The sequence below is a fragment of the Plecotus auritus genome (genome assembly GCF_963455305.1).
Source record: "Plecotus auritus genome assembly, chromosome: 9".
NCBI lineage: Eukaryota > Metazoa > Chordata > Mammalia > Chiroptera > Vespertilionidae > Plecotus > Plecotus auritus.
This window is the reverse complement of record NC_137783.1, coordinates 138,071,460-138,093,741: the sequence shown is the minus strand read 5'-3', so window position 1 is coordinate 138,093,741 and position 22,282 is coordinate 138,071,460. Positions and strand designations below refer to the sequence as shown.

General features: G+C 42.4%; 1 protein-coding gene and 1 pseudogene across 2 annotated transcripts in view; both read left to right on the top strand.

The window, feature by feature from the left end:
- The window catches only part of CSTPP1 (centriolar satellite-associated tubulin polyglutamylase complex regulator 1), a gene marked incomplete at its 5' end in the record, with an annotated part of 189,165 nt that overhangs the window by 151,221 nt on the left and 15,662 nt on the right, over positions 1–22,282 (top strand). Inside the window, 1 exon segment of the mRNA XM_080642844.1 lies at positions 10,945–11,029. Coding sequence (XP_080498970.1) covers positions 10,945–11,029 — 85 coding nt within the window.
- On the top strand, positions 18,879–19,688 carry LOC308233257 (large ribosomal subunit protein uL30-like; annotated as a pseudogene). The gene has a single exon. The product of its transcript is annotated as a large ribosomal subunit protein uL30-like (transcript).

The window sequence follows — 22,282 nt, the reverse complement described above, 5'->3', positions numbered from 1 at the left end:
GAGAGAACAGGCTGTGGTCTTTATAAATACGCCTACATGCTGGCAACAGCCTTTCACTACTCACACAATCATCGAGAACCAGGGAACTTTAGATTGGTTTTTTATTTTTAGTCTGTCTTGGTTCAACTCACCCTGAGTGAGTAACTCTGTTAGCCACTGCTTCTTTCTATATTTATTTAGAAAAGAAGGAAAATGCATTTTAAGCGAATCAAATGCATAATCTGTTCCACCTCTTATTTATTCTGTGGCTACTTTGGACAGTGGAAAGCCCAAAGAAATAATAACTTTTATTGGTTTTTGTTTTCTGTGGCTTGCTTTCTCAGACTAGTCCTCATCAGACAGTTCTGCTGATAGCTTATAAAATTTCAGCCTGATTTTAAATTGGAAAGGAAAGAGTAGTTGGAAATTTTTTTTATGTATATTAAATACACTCTTCTCTTGCCAATCTGTATCTAGTCCTGTTAAAATTGCAGATACAGGCTTATAGTGGTTTAAAATGTTTATTTTTGTTATCCCTTCTCTATGAAGATTAGCAAAAAGTCACCTAAACTAGAAAGGGTCTGTCAGTTTGTTTGGAGGGAACAAGGAAGCTGGGAGCCAGATTGACTACATCTGACCCTGGAGCCAGCCTAGAGGGATGATGGAGATGAAATAGCTGGTAGCAGGTTTAAATATTAACAGTGATACTAGTAATAGCACTCGCAGCTAGCACTGCATTCTCATTTTGGAATTCACTCTGCTAGGTGTTTTCATCCATAAGAGAAATAAAAGCTGCTGAGTCTCCAGGGCTCCAGGGAACAAAAAGGACATAGGGAGCCTGTGTAGTAGAAAGAGGCCTTGCCCTGGAATCAGAAGACTTGATTTGATCATGGCTCTGCCATTTACTTGGTGATTTTGTCCCTTGCTGAGTCTCATTCTCCTTGTCTATAAAAAGAGGAATCATACCATTATCCTCTCCTTCCCCCACAAGGTTCTTATGGGAATCAAAAGTGATCATGAATATGAAAATGGTTTGCATAATTATATAGTCTCTCTACCAATATGACTCATCAGCACTTTTAATGGTGAGATGATAGAGGATTGGCAGTGCATTAACTACCAAGAAAAATGGTGTGTACCTGCCTCAGGCAGGAAGACGATTTATTCACTCATCAACTAAGAACAAAGGCAAGATAAAGTAGTCATGAGATAAGAAATAAGATTGCTTTAGCCACCCACTGGCTTGAGCTGGAGATCTCCATGAATTGTGCCTTCTGTTATGCAGGTGCCATCCCACCTCTGTGCCTCTAATGGAGGAGAGTGATAACAAGAGCAGGTGCTGTTACTGAGTGCTTCCCCTGTGCCATATGCCAGCACTTTCAGTTCACTATCTCTCTCTTTTTTAATAATCTTTTAATCCGCTAAAGAACTCTTCATGGGGGGTAAGAGATCAACCAAAGGACTTGTATGCATGCATATGAGCATAACCAATGGGCACAGACTGGGGTGGGGGTGGTGGGGTGAGGGCATGTGCTGGGGGTTAGGGGCGGCCAGGGGAGACTTATGTAATACTTGAAACAATAAAGAATTTAAATTTTAAGAAAAGCCCTCCCCACCCCCCAAAAAAAAGAACTCTTCATGATTAGTATTAGTAGTATCATTATTAGTATTGTTGTTGTTATTATTCACTCTTATTTCCAGTTGGCTTGCTCAATGTCATATGACCAACTAGCTGAAGAACCAAGATTGGGATCCTGGTTGGCTGATTCAGGAGCCTGCACTCTTAAGCATGTGTTATATAAGACCCATACAGGGGTTAGAGCCAGGGGGTTTTAACTGTCCTCCACAGAGCCCTAGAGTTTCAAAGCAGGGCCTCAGGCCTTCTCTCACCTCCACCTCATTCTTTGCACCTTTAGCCTGGGTGAGGGCTATTGAGGAGAAAGTTGGGCAAAAAAGACTCTTTTAATCTATGTTATACATTGAGGTTCCTTATAAGATTCCCATTGGGGGGAAAAGTATATCTGTTTAAAATTTTTTTCAACCCTCACATGCCATAACTTCCTTATTTTACAGGTGAGAAAATGGAGGTCCAGAAAAATGTAATTAGTTCTGTGCAGAACTCAGACCACGTATTTTTCTTTATGTATTATGTCTTTGTGGTAGAACAGAATATTCCCCCTAAAACAACATGAAAGCCCTCACTGTGGCCATAAAAATCCATGTAAAGAAATTCAAAACATTGCCTTTCTTTCAAAGGTTGTGAAGTATTCCATATATACCACCATGTTTCCTCTGACCTTTAGTTACCATGAGGAAAGATGGAGTTCATTTCCACCCTAGCGCTCATGCCTGTTGAACCATTTCTTTTCAAGTAAGAGTGGGTCACAAGAGTTTGCCACAGCACCTGCTTCTTCCTGGATAAGAATTACATCTTGGCTCTGAGGTCTCTGTTTCAAAGGACACACCCTGTCCTCTTATTTCCAAATGAAAACGTGAAGCAACAACAACTGGTAGAGCTGGGCTGGTTGGTCTCTGGATTAGGATGAATGGTGGTACAAATGCTAGGCTTGAAATAACTTTCCTGAGGGGCTGCTGGGCCCTTTGGGAGCTTATGGTGCCAAGATTCTGCTTCATATTTTGATGGCCAAAGCTGCCTGCCATTTCCTCAATAAATGGTCAGGAGACTATGCCTGTGCCAGAGTAACTAGCCCTGTTGCTGCTGGCACTGGTGCCTCCTTTCATAATGCCATATGGCTTCCCACCCTAGGCCTATGCATGCCTGTCAGGTTTCATGTCATCAAAGCTGTCGAAGAGAGTGACACCCCGCCCCAGAACCAAGTCTTGCCTTGGTCCTCCAACTCTCAACAGCCCCGTCATGATGGGCAGAAGGCAGGGCAACACCCCAAGGGTTTCACACAGTCTGGGGGTTCTTATCATATCAGACCAGGCCTCTAGTTCAATCCCACAGTAGTGAGTAGGGATGGCCATGGTGAGCCTAAAAACCTGATCAGATTGCCATGATGTGCCATACACGATCACAGGTTAGAATTGCTCACATTTCTTTTTTTCTTTTTTTAATTTCTTGCATCTTTGTGTGTGTATATATATATATACATACATATATATATATATATATATATATATATATATATATATATATATATATATATACATATATATACACACACACACACACACACACCAGTGTGGTGTGTATATATATATATATATATATATGTGTGTGTGTGTGTGTGTGTGTGTGTGTGTGTGTGTGTGTGTGTGTGTATGTATGAAATATATATATATTTCAGAGAGTAAGGGAGAGGGAGAGATATAGAAACATCAATGATGAGAGAAAATCATTGATTGGCTGCCTCCTGCACACCCCCTATTGGGGATCAAGCCCCCAACCCAGGCATGTGTCCTTGACCAGAATCGAACCTGGGATCCTTCAGTCTGCAGGCTGATGCTCTATCCACTGAACCAAACCAGCTAGTGCTGCTCACATTTCTTTAAATCTTTGTGAATATAAACATTTCCTGGTGAGTTGCTTTTGTTCATTCTAAAAACTGCCAGGAAAGTGTTACTATGTCTGATTTAATACTTTGCCTAGAACATATATACTGGTCAAAAAGAAATAGTCACTTGATGTTGGGCTTAGTCATAATAAAATATAAAACGAAAGAGTCTGGCTTTCTGCCCCTATTTGAACACACTAAACATGCTCTGGGGAGGAATGAGTTGGCAAAGGATAGTATTAATAATGGCCCAAGTACTTTACCCCACAGGTGTCATTGAAAGCCATTACTTCTCATTCCTTTTGTAAGATCATTTTCCTTTCAGTAAACTAATGATCATTTCCCTCCATTTAACATAAAACAACAGTGCTACCAAAGAAGATAAAATTGAAGAACACAGCCTGATATTCTCTGGGGCTTTGCTTGACAGGAACATGGCCCTAGAATTTAGATTCTTCCTGTGATTTGTGGTACCCAAGTGCTACATGGCGTACCACATGTCTTGCCCCTTCCTCTCTCTGCCCCCACTCTCCCTCACTCATATCCCCATTCTTGCAGAGTAGCACTGAGGAGTATTTACTCAGCTGTGGGCTGGTACCAAAGGCTAAGTGCCCTGGGGATTGGAAGGAGTAGTATGGTCATGCCCTGAACTATCCATGTCCTTCCGAGCATCTCTTGGCAGAGCAGCCTGGCTGAGAGTGATTGTCATTTAAAATGAGCCCTGCATAAAAGAACATAAAAACAATTGCAGCTGAAAATTGGAGAGTCCACTCATGGGCTGTGGTATTCTCTGGTCTTTGTGGTCATTCCTATTGAGAACATGCAGCCAACCAACTAGAAGTTGTCCAGTCGTCTGAGATTGCCCATGGCTTGGTAGCATTTCATTATCTCCAGTTCTTGTCCCAGCACTAGCTCACCCAGCCATCAATATGTAGACACACATACAAATGAGTTCAGACTAAACCCCATTTCAACCCTGATACTTTCGGAGCTAAAAAACCTTGATTTGGACTTTGGAGAAGGCTTTTTCTGATTAAGGGACAAAGATATGGCCCTATTCCTTCCACTCCTCCTCTGATCTCCTTTAATGACACCACTCTGACCCTGGAAAAGGCACCATTTCCCAGGAAGAGCAGAGGCATCTGAGTCTATAACCACACACTGCCTCAGTTCCTCTGAGCAAATGTTGTGGACACACATGGTGGTCTGTGAGGAGTTTGTAGAGATGACTAAGCTGCCCCCAGGAGCTTCAGAGGCAGGAATTTCCACAGCAAGAAGGCAAACCAGATGTAGAAAAGACAAGAGAACATTTTCATGCTTCATTTCCAAGAAGGGAGTTAGCCCTGGGATATATTGGGCATCAGTAATTTCTGACTAGATTAATTTTCTAGCCAAAATAACCTCATCTATCACTCTCTAGGATTAAAGATGACCAATAAAAGAATTTTTTGGAGTCAGAGGCTGCATATCTTAAAAACTACAGCATTCATGCTCGAGTTGTAACTCTGGTAAACTGAATTATTAGGAAGTAAACCCTAGGCTTCCTCTGATTTTCAAGGTAAAATCGGTGCTACATTTCTATGAAAATAAATATCCAAGCTGATTGAGTTGAGCACTCGATGTAAAGGTGTTAGGAGTCAGCAAAGCCCAGGAAAGCAGTACACCTGCAATGATTTATTGTTTCCTGAGATTATAGTACCTACCAAATAGGACACCTTCCATTTTCAGCACTTTACAGCTCCTGGCATCTCCTCACGCCCCTCCCCCACTAAGACATGCCTCCTGTGCCTGGAGAGTCCCCATCTCTGTCTTCATACAGTGGCCAGAACTTTGTCCCTTTGAATTTTCAGGAGTCACTCTGAATTTTTTTTTTTTTTAATGTTTGTATTGAATTTTGAGAGAGAGAGGAAGGAAGAGGGATAGAGAGATAGAAACGTTGATGAGAGGAAACACCGATCAGCTGCTTCCCACACGCCCCCTACTGGGGATCAAGCCTGCAACATGCACCGACCTGGAATCAAACCAGCAACTTCTTAGTTCATGGGTTGACACTCAACCACTGAACCACACCGGCAAGGCTACAAAGCAAGTTTTCATTCACTCATTCCTTCAACAGATATTTACTATGATGTGCTAGGCATTGTGCTAAGCCTTAGCGGTGAACCCTACTAGCGGTTCTCAACCTGTGGGTCGCGACCCACAGGTTGAGAACCGCTGCTGTAGAGCCTAAGACCATCAGAAAACACAGATATTTACATTACGATTCATTAACAGTAGCAAAATTACAGTTATAAAGTAGCAACGAAAATAATTTTATGGTTGGGGGTCACCACAACATGAGGAACTATATTAAAGGGTCGCAGCATTAGGAAGGTTGAGAACCACTGTGCTAAGAGCTTTAGTTAAGTCCAAGTATTTTTCAACTTCAGGACTTCAACTATTAATTGGTTAATAATTATAAAATACTATTACCACTTATTGAGCACTTTGCTAATTTTCCAGAAAAGTGTCATATATAAATGACCTCATTTGATTTTTACAACAATCCTATTGGGTAGATACTGTGGTTATTCACATTTTTAAGATGAGGAAACCAAGGTTTAGAGAAGTTGTATAACTTGTCCAAGTCATACCAGTGGTAAGTAGTGGAGCTAGGTCATCTGACTGCAAAGTGTGGGCTCTGCACACGTACTACTACCTGGCGCAACTACTCTGCCCTGTTTAATGGGGCCACCTGGAGGGTATCTATATGTCTCACTTTCATATAAAATCTGTCAGTCACCCGGCCTGAACTGTTCTATCATTAGAAGTCAAGACCTTCACTAACCAGCTGGATCCCACCTACTATAGTAGAATTCGCAGACCTTTGCCGCTAGGCAGGCTTAGGTCTGAATCTCAGTCCTTCCTCCACTCACTAGCTGTTTCCTTGAGAAAGTAATTAACTTGAGTTAAGGAAACCCTAGTTTCTTTATTTCTAAAATAATAGCAAATACTATAGCAGAGGATGTATGATGGGCCATGAATGTAATGTAAGTACTTTACATTAACTCACAGCAACTGTATGATGTTGGTACTATCATTATCTCCATTTTATAGATGGGAAAACTGAGGCATCAAGAGCTTAAAGGTCGTCATTTGAAATCAGTGACAAAGCTCAGATTTGGACCCAGACAGTCTAACTTTGAAGTCCATGCTCTTAGCCACAATACCACGCTGTGCTGCCTCTAGAGATGATAGGATCAATGGTGTAAAACCCTCTGGTCTAGAGCCAGGCATAGAGTTGATAGGAGATTATAAGGTTTAGAGGAAGAAAGTTTAACAGCTCTGACCACCCACAAAAAAGAGGAGCACCAATTTGTGGAGAGTGTTCTGATTTTGATCTTATACCAAGACTTCTTATGTCTTTGCCTTTGAACTTTCAGGACTTGCTGGCTGAAGCTTTCCTAATTGTGGGGATTCCTTTAGAGCATACATCTGTTGGTACACACCACCTACCTTCCCTGCACCTGCAGGGGTGCAGAGCGGCTGGGATGAGAAATGGTGGAGTAACCACCACCACAGGTGTACTCTTCCCCGCCCTCCCATGGCCTCTGGCCCAGCACAAGCTGCTGTACTAGAGCTGCAGTCTTTCCTGTTGACAGTAATTAGAACCTTTCAGACTCAATTTCTTACAAGAGAAAAATCCCAATTCGCTTGACTTGTCTCCTTGATCCAATTCACCTGAAGCTATTTAGTTTCTGCAGTTTGTTTGTAGGGGAAAGCAAGCTCTTAAGCCTTCACACATTAGTGGTTGATAAGATCAAGGGCCTGAAAATGTTAGTTGGGTAAACTTTGGAGCCAGTCGCCTGCGTTTGAATTCCAGTTCTGCCTCTTAGTAAGCATGCACCATCTGAGTTTGTGTCTGTGCAATGGGGATAACAATAGCGAAGATTAGATGAGCTAAGAGATGTAAAACCCTTGGCAGGACAGTGCCTCACCCTCAGCAAGTGCTCAATGAATATTAGCTGTCAGTATTATCAATATTAAGCCCATCCAGCCCTCAGTCATCCTTCTTTCCCTCCCAGCCCAGAATCTTGCTCTGGAAAGCTAGTTCCCTTTTCTGTTCCCCAGGCTCTAGACCAGTGGTTCTCGACCTTTCTAATGCCGCGACCCTTTAATACAGTTCCTCAGGTTGTGGTGACCCCCAACCATAAAATTATTTTCGTTGCTACTTCATAACTGTAATTTTGCTACTGTTATGAATCGTAATGTAAATATCTGTGTTTTCCGATGGTCTTAGGCGACCCTGCTAGCGGTTCTCAACCTGTGGGTCGAGATGTAGCAATGAAAATAATTTTATGGTTGGGGGTCACCACAACATGAGGAACTCTATTAAAGGGTTGTGGCATTAGAAAGATTGAGAACCACTGCTCTAGACTCTTCTCTCCTCACTCATCGGAGTATTTCATCTCTCTATGCCTCCATGAACATATCTGTGAAATGGAACTGAGAATAATGGAGTCTACTTAATGAGATTGTTGTGAAGGTTAAGTGAGCTAATTCAAGGCCTGAGCAAAGACCTCAGTGACTATTCAGTCTCATTACTGTTAATCCTATAGCACAAAGGGCTGCCGGGAAAGGCCTTTGAGATCTTGGAGAGTTCTAAGAGCCGGGGGCCCAAAGTAGACAGGGGCATTTAGGATTAACTAATGCCTGAGTGTGAGCCTTGGGAACTAGGGAGACTGCTCGCTTGCTCATTTCTGTAACATAGTGCCTGGACCCCAGGAGGCACATGGTAATATCAAATTAGTGAATATTCTAATATTCTGGATCAGGCAACCTGACAGAATTTTCAAGGCAAAACACTCCTACGTGTTTAAGCATTTAAACTTGGCAAGAAACACCTTCCTCTTCTCCTCTCCTGTCTTTGCCTCCAGGATTTAAAATCAAAACCAAAATAACTCTGATTGTTTGGAGTTACTATGCTCTAGACCAGGGGTGGGCAAACTTTTTGACTCGAGGGCCACAATGGGTTCTTAAACTGGACCGGAGGGCTGGAACAAAAGCATGGATGGAGTGTTTGTGTGAACTAATATAAATTCAAAGTAAAGGAGCGGAGGGGAGAGCAAGAGAACCGGATAGAACAGCCGGATCCAGCCAGCGGGCCGTAGTTTGCCCATGGCTGCTCTAGACATCCTGCTAAAAACTTTATAGACATCATCTTTTTTCATCTTGACTTCAGCCCTGAAAGGTAGGTATTATCATTTTCATTTTACAGATGGGAAACTAATATTTAGAGAGGTTGAGCTATTTCCCCAAGGTTGCATACCTGGTTAATTGCAAAGCCAAGATTTGACCCTATAGCCTGTGGGACAGGAAGGGGACAGCTCCCATTTGCTCATCAATATTCTGATTTTGAAACAAATACCATTCACTATTTTCCACTTAACCATTCTCCCAAATACCCACCATACAACCCAGGAGTGTCTCCAAGTGACAGATGCCTCTCCATGGAAGACATCTAAACTTGACATTATTTAACCACCACTTGATAGACATAGAGCCTCCCACAATTACTGGTAAAATGGTAAAAGTTGTTCGTTTGCCTTTCATTTATCTCTTTATCTGACTATCTTCCTTACTTCACATTTGGGAAAGTCAGGTATATCCACCAAAGTTTACTCTAGAAAAGCACTGATAATTCCAAGATAGAACTCTCTTTTATTTACTTCCTGCCACCATACTTCTTCCTACACCATATATAGGGAGTTCTGGAGTGAGATTAAAGTGGGAGCACATTAGATTCAGTGTCTTTTCTCCCTTCCCTTTGCCTTTCCTGTCCCTCACCCCAAATCTATGAGATCATGAGTGGCTATTACTCCTTCCCTTGACAAATAAAACCTCCTATCAGGCTGTGCCCGAGGTCAGGCAAGTGAGGAGAGGAAAGTACACACCCTATTGTGGCTAAGATGAAGGCCACAAAAGCCATCTTGATCCTTTGACCTACATTGACGCTGATTCTGTTCCTTGGTGTCCCTGACTTTGGCAGTGTGGTTTGGTTAACTCTGTGCCCCCATTTTGAATTGAGCTTTAATGAAAAAGTAGTAGGAACTCGGGCCTGTCCCTGGGGATTTGGGGTTTTTATCTTGGAAAGGCATCAACCGAACTAGCAGGGGCAGGAGAGCTGAATTCCTGTGGCTTGGGCTAACTTAGGTCCAAAGAAACCAAGTGCCTATGATCATCTTCATTCCCCAAATGTGGCCGTGCCCTTTGGATTCCCTTCTCTCACTCATAGTTAGGATGGCTCCCAGTTAGGATGGCTTCCAGGTTGCTTACTCTTGCTTTACCATTAGCATGTCTTTCCATATTTGAAATGCTTTAGCCTATGGAACACTTGTGGATTTGCTGCTGCCTGGCTGATCTAGAATCTTTTGGATTAGTACACACAGTACCAAAACAACTTTTAAGCATCAGCATCTTTCCTCTCCCTTGGGGTCCTATATATCTCCCTGAGATTTACCTCTGTGGGTCTTCTGCTGTGCCACAGAAGACTGGCTCATCTCTCCCACAGCACTGCTTCTGTATATCAGGAATCATTTGTTTGCCTTGACTGTATACCTTGGACAGCTAACTTGGCTTACTATAATATGACCAGATTTGTGTGCAGACATCAAAAAGAAGCCAGCCTATGTAATACTGGATGACAGAGTAATAAGGTCTGTGGGTTGCTATACTGTACTCTTCTCCTCCATACATTGCAAGACTGAGTGTGCCTTAGTCCTGCTTCCAGATGTTCTGTGGATGGTCGTTAGGCATGTTGTAGTGAATGTTACCATGCCAGAGAAATTCAGCAGATTTAACCAGCTTTTAAATGACTCATTCTTGCAAATTGTTATACACAAGGAAAACCAAACTAAGAAGGCTGATAAAAGTATCCCTCTTGTTCCTTCTTTTCCATCCCATTTTTCAAACCAGTGAAGCTCCTTTGGCTAAAATGTTATAGCTGGGTGCCTCCCACCCAGGAAACACTTTGTATAAATATGGACCTTAAAATCTCACCCCTGGAGGTTAGTGGCTAACACACCCTTAACTCTTACTTTTAAAAAGAGCAGCTCTACTGCCCTGGCCAGTGTGCTCAGTGGTTAGAGCATTGGCCCACACACTGAGGGATCATGGGTTTGATTCCCGGTCAAGGGCACGTACCTAGGTTGCAGGCTTCATCCCCAGCCCTGATCGGGTTGTGTGCTAGAAGCAACTAATCAATGTGTCTTTCTCACCTCTCTCTCTCTCTCTTGTCCCCCTCCACTCTCTCTAAAAACCAATGGGAAAAATATCCTCGGATGAGGATTAGCAAAAAATAAAAAAGCAGCTCTACTGAAATTAGGTCTGAAACCCATGAAATGACCAAGAAGAAAGTAACAAGTTCACATGCAGAGACCTAATATATTTTTCTCCATTTCCACTTCAGATTTGCTGACCATGAAGGAATATCACTGTTTGCTGCAGTTACTGTGCCCGGATTTCCCACTGGAGCTTACTCAGAAAGCAGCCAGGTATGTCATCTGAGCTCTTGAAGCCAACTCAGCCCTCTGTGGGGCAGAGCTTCTTAGAGAAACCTGAAATGTATACAAACAAACAAACAAACAAACAAACCATTAGGGAAGAATAAAACCATTAGGAAAGAAACTGGCATTTGGAGAGAGGTTTATTTGGGAATTGCCGAAAAACATAATACTTAGTTTCTGTGTTTCCAAACGGAAGCCAAATGATCCTTTGTGGTTTCTGTGGGGAGCCTTCGGGTCTGCAGATAGAGTTGGAGGGTGGTGAGATGAAGAGGCAAACACACTCACACACACACACAAAGAGGTAAGAGTCAGCAGCAGTTTGTGAGGAAAGGGGATGAGGTTGGAGACTGGATAAAGTACACTAGAGGGAAGGATAAATTGTATTATTTATGCTAAAAAAAAGGTTTTCAAGATTATTCCAGAATAGTTAGAACCTCCTAATTTCTGTGTTTGGTTTCAGTCATTCACTTTTTTTTTTTAAATGAGGTAGTTGGACTATGCATTCAGTTAACTTGTGACATAAAACCCGAGCTAAGGTAGCAAATGGAAGTATAGCAAAACATCTTGTTTTCTGAAAGGAGTCATAATGGAATTTTTAGGAAAATACTCTGTACAGACAAACCTCATTTTATTGCTCTTTGCAAATGTGTTTTTTTACAGATTGAAGGTTTATGGCTACCTGGGTTGAGCAAGTCTATTGGCACCATTTTTCCAACATTTGTTCACATTGTTCTCTGTGTCACATTTTGGTAATTCTCACAATATTTCAAACATTTTCATTATCATTATATTTGTTATGGTTATCTGTGATCAGTGATCTTGGATGTTACTATTGTTTTGGGGCACCATACACTATGCCCATATAAGATAGATTAATCTACAAATGTGTGTGTTCTGACTACTCCACCAACTGGCCATTCCTCCATCTCTCTTCCTCTCCTTGGGCCTCCCTATTCCCTGAGACACAGCAGTATTGAAATTTGGCCAGTTAATAACCCTACGGTGGCTTCTAAGTATTCAAGTAAAAGGAAGAGTTGTACATCTCTCACCTTAAATCAAAAGCTAGAATAGAAATGATTAAGCTTAGTGAAGAAGGCATGTTGAAGGCCAAGATAGGGCAAAAAGTAAGCGTCTTACATCAAACAGTTAGCCAAGTTGTGAATTCAAAGGAAACATTTTTTAAAGAAATTAGAAGTGCTGTTCCAGTGAATACACAATTGATAAGAAGGCAAAACAGCCTGATTGCTGATGTGGAGAAAGTTTTAGTGGTCTGGATAGAATATCAAACCAATCACAATATTTCTTTAAGCCAAAGCCTAATTCAGAGCAAGGTCCTAACTCTTCAATTTTATAAAAGCTGAGGGGTGAGGAAGCTGCAGAAGAAAAATTTGAAGAAGTTGGCTCAGGAGGTTCAAGGAAAGAAGCAAGTTACCCGGAAGCTTTAGCTAGGATACTAAATGAACAACTACATTAATGAACAAGCTACATCAAACAACAGATTTTCAATGTAGACAAAACAGCCTCATATTGGAAGAAGATACCATCCAGAACTTTCATAGCCAGAGAGAAGTTGATACCTGACTTCAAAGCTTCAAAGGATAGGTTGACTCTCTTGTTAGGGTCTAATGTAGCTGGTGACTTTAAGTTGAAGCCAGTGCTCATTTACCATTCTTAAAATCCTAGGGCCCTTAAGAATTATGCTAAATCTACTTTTCCTGTGCTCTGTAAATGGAACAACAGAACCAGCACATCTATTTACAACATGGCTTATTGAACACTTTAAGCCCTCTGTTGAGACCGATAGCTCAGAGAAAAAGATTCCTTTCAAAATATTACTGCTCATCGACAATGCACCTGATCACCCAAGAACTATGATGGAGAAGTACAAGATTAGCTCTAGCCAGGTAGCTCAGTTGGTTAGAGCATCATCCAATATGCCAAGGTTGTGGATTCAATCCCGGGTCAGGGCACATACAGAAAACAACCAATGAATGCATAAGTAAGTGGGACAACAAATCAATGTTTCTCTCTTTCTCTAAAATCAATCAATAAATAAAAGTTTTTAAAAATGAAGTACAAGATTAAGGTTTTTTCATGCCTGTTAACATAATATCCATTCTCTAGCCCATGGGTCAAGGAGCAGTGTTGACTTTCAAATAGTATTACTTAAGACTATCATAGATAGTGATTCCTCTGGTGGGTCTGTGCAAAGTAAATTGAAAACTCCTGGAAAGGATTCACCATTCTAATTGCTATTAAGAACATTCATGGTTCAAGAGAAGAGATAAAAATATCAACATTAACAGGAGTTTGGGAGAAGTTGATTCCAGTCCTCTTGGGTGACTTTGAGGGGTTCAAGACTTCAGTGGAGGAAGTAACTGCAGATGTGGAAATAGCAAGAAAACTAGAATTAGAAGTGGAGCCTGAAGATGTGACTGAGTTGCTGCAGTCTCATGATAAAACTTGAACCGATGAGGAGTTGCTTCTTATGGATGAGCAAAGAGAGTGGTTTCTTGCGATGGAATCTACTCCTAGTAAAGATGCTGTGAAGATTGTTGAAATAACAACAAAGGATATAGAATATTACATAAACCTACTTGATAAAGCAGCAGCAGGGTTTGAGAGGATTGACTCCAATTTTGAAAGAAGATCTACTTAATAGACTACAGTATAGTGTTCTAGTAAGCATAACTTTTATATGTACTATGAAACTAAAAAATTCATGTGACATGCTTTATTACAATATTCACTTTATTGAAGTGGTCTGGAACTGAACCCACAATATCTCCAAGGTATGCCTCTATTACAACATACATAACAGATACATGTCATGATACATTTGTCCAAATCCGTACAATGTATAATACCAAGAATGAATCATTATGTAAACTATGGACTTTGGGTGATGATGTATCATATTAGTGAAGGTTGCTCAGTTGTAACAAATGTACCATTCTGGTGGGATGTCGATAATGGGGCAGGCCATACATGTATAGGAGAAGGGGTTATATCGGAAATTTCTGTACCTTCCCTTCAATTTTGCTATGAACCTAAAACTGCTCTAAATCGGTGAAGTCTTGCCGTAGCCAGTTTGGCTCAGTGGATAGAATGTGGGCCCATGGACTAAAGGGACCCAGGTTTGATTCTGGTCAAGGGCACATGTCTAAGTTGCAAGCTCGATCCTGAAGCAACCAATCGATGTATCTCCCATCGATGTTTCTCTCTTTCTAACTCCCCCTCCCCCGCCCCACTCTCTCTAAAAATCAATGGAAAAATATTCTCAGGTGAAGATTAACAAATAAATAAATAAAGTCTTAATAATTTTTTGAAATGCCCAGCTACCCTAAATCATAATGAATGCATTTACCTTTATTCTTTCATTTAAATTCATTTACTTAATTATTTCTTAAACTTAATCCTTATAAAAAGTATTACTTCCCATTTTACAGAAAAGTAAACTGATACATCTCCAAAAAAAAAAAAAAAGGAAACTGAACTCAAAGAGGTTAAGTATGTTGCCTGAACTTACTGATAGCTTATAAGTAGCAGAGGCATGACTTGAACCCAGATTTGCCTGAATCCAGAGCCTGTTTTCAACCTCCTCCTGCTCCTGACTCCCTATGCCAGGATATCATTTCTTCTTGGTGGTCTGACCCACTGAAACCAAAGCTGCAGGGGCCGCACTGCACCATGAACCCCCTCACTCCTAAAACGAGCCCTGCTGACTAGGGAAATGGGAAACACACTGCTGCCAGCCACAGACAGTGGCCACTCGGGCAGGCTGTTCGGCAGTTCACAGCTCAGGCTGATTTTGCTGATCATGTGCAAAACCTGCTTAGTGATCACACCCCCAAAATTGTATAGGCTTTCCCCCCTCATTGTTCAGTGGATACTTACTTTTTGTAGTGGCAACTAGTCACTGGTAAAAGCTACAGTTCAGGTTTTATAATTTTAACTTATTCTGCAATCCAAAGGAGATTCAGATTTTTTTTCTCCTTGGCTGAAAAGGGTGTAGGAGATTATCTCTTACTAGAAGCACAGTGCAGGACAATCGTGCACTTGGCGGGGGGTGGGGGAGTGAGGGGGGTCCTTAGCCCGGCCTGTGCCCTCTAAGCCAGCAGGCAGACATCCCCCGAGGGGTCCTTAGCATTGCTGCAGAGGCAGGAGAGGCTCCCGCCACCACCGCTGCACTCGCCAGCCATGAGCCCGGCTTCTGGCTGAGTGGCACTCCCCTGTGGGAGCGCATTGACCACCAGAGGGCAGCTCCCGCGTTGACCATCTGCCCCCTGGTGGTCAGTGTGCATCATAGCAACCAATCTTTCCACCTTTAGGTCAATTTGCATATTAGCCTTTTATTATATAGGATAATGTAAAAGCAGCCAAAAGGAGTTAGCTTCACATCTCCAATGATAGTTCCTTCTCTGGAGTCAGATCATTTTAAGGAAGATTCAGCTCCAAATTTTTTTGGGGGGAAACTCAGCATTCTTAAAGACTGGGCTTAATAATAAAAATCAGCTACAGTTTCTACATGTCTGAATAATGAACATCAGCTCTGGTCTGTTAACCAGAGAATTCCTAAAGAAAAGGAACCCTGGGTGTGAGTGTGTGTGCACCACAAGGGCAGACAGGATCACACCAGTCTTCTTTGCCGCAGGATCAATACTGCCTGGCGCAGCACTACATATAGACACTCCATAGGTGTCTCCTGAGTGAACGAACATATGAATGAAGTTCCTTGTCTGGCAGTTTACATGGTTCTAATAGCCCATGGTTCTAAGGAACTCCAAGGACAAAGGTCAGAAACTACATCCTATATTCATTTGCTCATTCATTGACATATTCACCAAATACTTCTTTTTTTAACAGTGTTTTGGGATACCATATAATTCACCCATTTAAAGTATTAAATTCAATGGCTTTTAATATATTCACAAAAATATATTCACATTTATCACCACGGGCTATTTTAAAACATTTTAATTATGCCAAAAAGAAATCCTGCACCTTTTAGCCATTACTTCCCAAGGCCCTTCTCCTCCCCAACCGGAGGCAACCACTGATCTACTTTCTGTCTCTATAAATTTGCCTATTCTGGACATTTAAAATAAATGGGCTCATATATCATATGGTCCTTAGTGACTGATTTCTTTCACTGAGCATGTTTTTGGGGTTCATCATGTTGTAGCGTGTGTCAGTACTCCATGAAATATTTCTTGAGTGCCAGTTTTGTGCCGGAGCTGTTCTACACACTAGGGATAATGTAGTGATGAGCAAGTTATAGTTGCTGCCGCTCAAGGAGCTTGATATTGGTTTAGAAGAGGACCACCTAGGTACCAGTTCCTGCCTGCCCCCACTTTGTGACAGGCCACCTTGGTTTCTGTTCCTCCAGGGCAGCCACTGCCTTCCTTTCCCACTCCAAAAGGTAGGTGTGAGTTTAGGAGGGCGAGCCCTCTGTGGGATTTTCAGCCCCAGCAGCCACAGCTTTGCATTGCCCAGCCATCTCCCAGATCCTTCCGAGCAATCTGATAATGTAAGCACTGCAAGAGTAGAAAGAAGCAACAGAATCCTCTAACTCCACAGATTCTTACCATCAGTGATACCCAAGGCTTCTGGAGTGATATTTCCCTTTTATCCCCTTCCCACCAGGAAGCCTACTGTTTGGTAGTAACTTTAGACCTTTCAGTTTGAGGAGGCAGCACTGTAGCCAGGCCATGCCAATAGCAGTGTGAGGGAATTATGGGAATTCAAGTGTAAACAACAGAAGGGCCTAGGGTAATGCTCAGGATACTGACTGCAAAATTAGAGATGAATTCAGAATGAGGGAGAAGTTTGTTTTCTCCCTGTGTATGAGCATCAGGCTTCTGTGTCAGCCCTACCTCCCCAGGGCCATTCTTTACCCAATGCCACTCCAGCTGGTGTGTGTGTAGAAAAATTGTATATATCCCAGAAAGTGCACTGGTTCTATAAGCTATTCTCATTTTGTCTAGGATCCCAGCTTCACCACAAGCTCAGCCTGCTGACCAGCATGGCAAATGGGGGGTTAGGCCTTCAAGGCAGTTACCATTGCCAGAAGAGGCGCTGCCCTGCCCCATCTCACTGCTGGGCTCACTTCACTCAGGCCGCAGAAGGAGGCTCCAGTCTGTGATGATGTGTGTGTGAAAGAATGTAATCCACAGGCAGCTGTACACCAGAGCCTGTTCAGGGCCATGGCATCCCCACATGCGCCTGACTTATGTGCTGTGAGCACCATGGCCAGGCCCTGGGGCTGCAGGTATGAGCTGGAAACACAGGAAGGGAAAGAAGGAACAGACTCCATGGCCATGCCCAGCCAGAGAGCCTCTCCACCTCAGACACTCCTGCAGTAGCGGGAGGCACTAAGTAATTTTATTCTCAAATGGTCACCTAGCATCTCTGTCTCCATCCCTCATGGACAAGGCGGCTTTCCTGATGGTTCAGACCATGCAATTAGAGCCAGACTTCTTTTTTGTTGTTGTTAGTATCTTTTTTATTGAGTTATAATTGGCATGTAACATTATATTAGTTTCAGGTATACAGTATCCTGATTGAATATTTGTATATATTGCAAAGTGATCACCACAGTAGGTCTAGTTAAGATCTGTCATCACACATAGTTACAAAATTGTTTTTTTCTTATGGTGGGAACTTTTAAGATCTACTCACTTAGCAACTTTCAAATAGGCAATACAATATTATTAACTATAGTCACCATGCTGTCAATCACATCCTCGTGATTTATGTATTTTAAAACTGGAAGTTTATACCTTCTGACCCCTTTCACACACACACTCAACTCCCACCTCTGACAACTACCCATCTGTCCTCTATATAAGCTTGCTTTTGTGAGTTTTTATTCCTCATATAAGTGAGATCATATAGTATATGTCTTCCTCTGTCTGAATTATTTCATTCAGCATAATAATCTCAAAGTCCATCCATGTTGTTGCAGATGGCAAGATTTGATTCTTTTTCATGGATGAATAATATTCTATTGTGGGTATATTACACACATACATATATATAATATCACATTTTCTTTATCCATTCACCCACAATGGATAAATTACTTGGCTAATTGTTGTTTCCATTACTTGGCTATCTATATAATAAAAACCCAGTGGTCATAAAACCGTAATGATCAAAGACTGGTCAACAGGAGGTGCACTGATGGGTCCTGTGGTGCCGGCGGGACTTGACACTGGGTCCCGTGGGAGCGGGTCTGGGTCTCGCGCGATTTCGCACACTGGGCCTCTAGTTATAAATAATGCTGCAGTGAACATAGAGATGCATGTATCTTTTCGAGTTCATGAGTATGTTTTTTTAAATATATTTTTATTGATTTCAGAGAGGAAAAGAGAGGAAGAGAGAGATAGAAACATCAGTGATGAAAGGGAATCATTGATTGGCTGCCTCCTGCACATTGGACTAAGCCCGCAATCCAGGCATGTGCCCTTGACCGGAATTGAACCTGGGATCCTTTGGTCCACAGGCTGACACTCTATCCACTGAGCCAAACTGGTCAGGGCTCGAGTTTGTGTTTTTGTTTTCTTCAGATAATTACCCAGAAGTGGAATTGCTGGATCATATGATAGTTCTAGTTTTCATTTTTTGAGGAACCACCATGTTGTTTTCCATAGTGGCTGTAAGAACTAAACTTCTTGTGTTCAAATCCTGGTTCATCTGTGCCAATGGAAAGTTCTTTAATTTCTCTGAGCCTCGGTTTCCTCATTTGTAAATTTGGAATAATAGTAATAAGAGCTTTAATCATTGAAGAAGTATGTAATATGCTTAAAAGAATGCCTGGGCCTCTTATCCGGCTGGAACCATGGAGGGTGTAGAAGAGAAGAAGAAGACCAAGGTTCCTGCTGTGCCAGAAACCCTCAAGAAAAAGCTAAGGAATTTCACAGAGCTGAAGATCAAGCGCCTGAGAAAGAAGTTTGCCCAAAAGATGCTTCGAAAGGCAAGAAGGAAGCTCATCTATGAAAAAGCTAAGCACTATCACAAGGATGTACAGAACAGAGATTCGAATGGCTACGATGGCAAGAAAAGCTGGCAACTTCTACGTACCTGCTGAACCCAAATTGGCATTTGTCATCAGGATCAGAGGTATCAATGGTGTGAGCCCAAAGGTCCGAAAGGTGCTGCAGCTTCTTCGCCTTCGCCAGATCTTCAACGGCACCTTTGTTAAGCTCAACAAGGCTTCCATTAACATGCTGAGGATTGTGGAGCCATACATTGCTTGGGGGTACCCAAACCTGAAGTCGGTAAATGAATTTATCTACAAGCGTGGTTATGGCAAAATCAACAAAAAACGAATTGCCCTGACAGATAACTCATTGATTGCTCGATCTCTTGGTAAATATGGCATCATCTGCATGGAAGATCTGATTCATGAGATCTACACTGTTGGAAAGCGCTTCAAAGAAGTCAACAACTTCCTGTGGCCCTTCAAGTTATCTTCTCCTCTGGGTGGGATGAAGAAGAAGACCACCCATTTTGTAGAAGGTGGAGATGCTGGGAACAGGGAAGACCAGATCAACAGGCTTATTAGAAGGATGAACTAAGGTATCTACCATGATTATTTTTGTAATCTGGTCAGTTAATAAACTGAGTTCTTCAAAATTGAAAAAAAAAAAAAGAATGCCTGGCACAGAATAAACTTTCAGCCTTGACCTACAAGAGCACCAGCATCACAGGTTAGAAAGACCCGTGTCTAGCACTACCTGTGCCTATTAACTGGATCATATAAGGCTCTATATGAACTTCTCTAAGCCCTGTTTTCATATATGTAAAATGGGGATAATAATAGTATGTAAGCCATAGGGCGATTGTAAGATTTCAAAAAATATATAGATATAAATTATCCATTATGTTATAGACATTCTATAAGTTTCTTGCTGTTAAAATAATGTTGGCATTATTGTTATGACAAGACTTTAAAAAGAAGGAGAGTCCTAGCCAGTTTGTCTCAGTGAATAGAGTGTTGACCTGTGGACTGAAGGGTCCTGGATTCGATTCCAGTCAAGGGCATGTACCTTGGTTGCACGCTTCCGGCCCTGGTCAGGGGTGTGTGGAAGGCAACCAACTGATGTGTCTCTCTCACATCAGTATTTCTCTCTGTCTCTCCCTCTCCTTTCCACTCTCTCTAAAAATATTCTCGGGTGAGGATTAAATAATAAATAAATAAATCCTATATAATAAAGAGGTAATATGCAAATTAACCCTCACTCAGTCACAAGATGGCTGTGCCCACAGCAGAGGCGGAGTTCCTGTAACAAGGGGTTCCCATAACAAGCAATCAGCAGGGACCTGAGGCTGCATGGTGCCAGGATGGGATGGGGGACCTGAGGCTGTGCCACCCCCCCGGCCCAGCAGTGCTTGACGGGGGACCTCAGGCTGAACCCTCCACCTGGTGGGGCTTGACAGTTGACCTCAGGCACGCCCCCACCCAGTGCCGGGTCGGGGGACCTGAGGCTCTGCCCCCTGCTTGGCGCCAGGCCAGGGGTCCTGAGGCTGTACCCCCCCCCCCCGCCACCCAGCGGGCTTGACAGGGGTGGGGCCAGCCGGGTCTGGATCTCGTACTATTTTGAGGTGCGTGGGGGTGGGCGGGGACTTGACTCTGGTCCCGCGGTGTCCCCCAGACTCCCAACAGGAGGAAGATTTTCATATACATTTTACTAATTTTCTTTTATCTCTGACACTTCTATTATAGAGAAAGGGCACATAGCAATATTAAAATATTTCCTCTAATTCCCTTTTAATGTGCACGAATTTCATGCACTGGGCCACTAGTAAATAAATAAATAAGATGTTCCTGGATTCCCTAAGGCAGTACTTTCTGGCCTTTTTTCACCTCACAACACTCAGAAAATAATATATAACAAAACGTAGGGTCAAGACAAGACAGCCTGCGATTAGCCTGCAGGCTCTCGCCTCCTCCCAGCTGGGCCCAGGGGACCATCACACCTATAATCCACTCAAGCCCCAGTGACACAGAGACAAAGCTCTATTCCAAGGGTGAAGATTTAAAGCAGTGCGTCAGAATCTCCTGCAGAGCTTACTGAACCACTAATTTATCTCACTTCTCCCTCACTGAAGGCCTGACACCCCAGTGAGTAATATATGTTTAATAGGAAAACCTCCTTTATTATGGTTATATGCTGGATACATACAGTGCTTCAAACACACATAAACTCCTAAGGAATCTAGTTTTAGACATAGCAACTCACCCCCATTGAAGAGAGTCACTCAGCTGGTCCCTATGGTGAAGGACTCAGGCCCTGGAACAGACAGCCCTGGAGCCAAATCACAGGTCCTTCACTTACTGGTTTGTGACTCTGAGCCACTTCTCTAAGCATCAATTTCTTCATCTGTAAAATGGAAATAAAAATAGCACCTGTGAGCCCTGGCCAGTTTGGCTCAGTGGATAGAGCATCGGCCTGCAGACTGAAGGGTCCCAGGTTCAATTCTAGTTCAGAGCACGTACCTTGGTTTCAGGCTCCTCCCCGCCCAGGCTCTGGCCTGAGCTCGTGCAGTAGGCAACCAATCAATGTGTTTCTCTTACATGGATATTTCTCTCTGTCTTTCCCTCTCTTCTACTCTCTCTAAAAATCAATAGAAAAATATCCTCAGGTGAGGATTAAAAATATATATATACTAGTATAGCACCTGTGTCTTAGAGTTGTTTTTAGGATTTAAGAGATCATGCATGTAAAATATGTCATATAGCCCTCAAAATATATTACCTATTTTTTAAATGTATTTTTATTGATTTCAGAGAGGAAGAGAGAGATAGAAACATCAATGATGAGAAGGAATCATTGATTGGCTGCCTCCTGAATGCCCACTACTGGGACTGAGCCCACAACCCAGGCATGTGCCCTTGATGGGAATCAAACCCAGGACCCTTGAGTCCACAGGCTGAAGCTCTATACACTGAGCCAAACGAGCTAGGGCTATATTACCTATTTTTAAAAATCATAATTAGTGAATGGGGAGTGTGTTTAATTCCTGAAATTTATTTTTCAAATGTTTACTGGGCATCTGCTGTCTGCCAGCCTGCATGCCATGCACCAAGGACACAGCTTTATGCTCCTTTGGTGTCTTTCTTTATGCCTCTTCCCTGCAATACCTTTCTGCATAATTTTCCTCCCTAGATCTGACTTGCCACCCAACAATATCTCTGCTGCCCTGAAAGGTCTTTCTCCAAACAGGCTAGCCTTT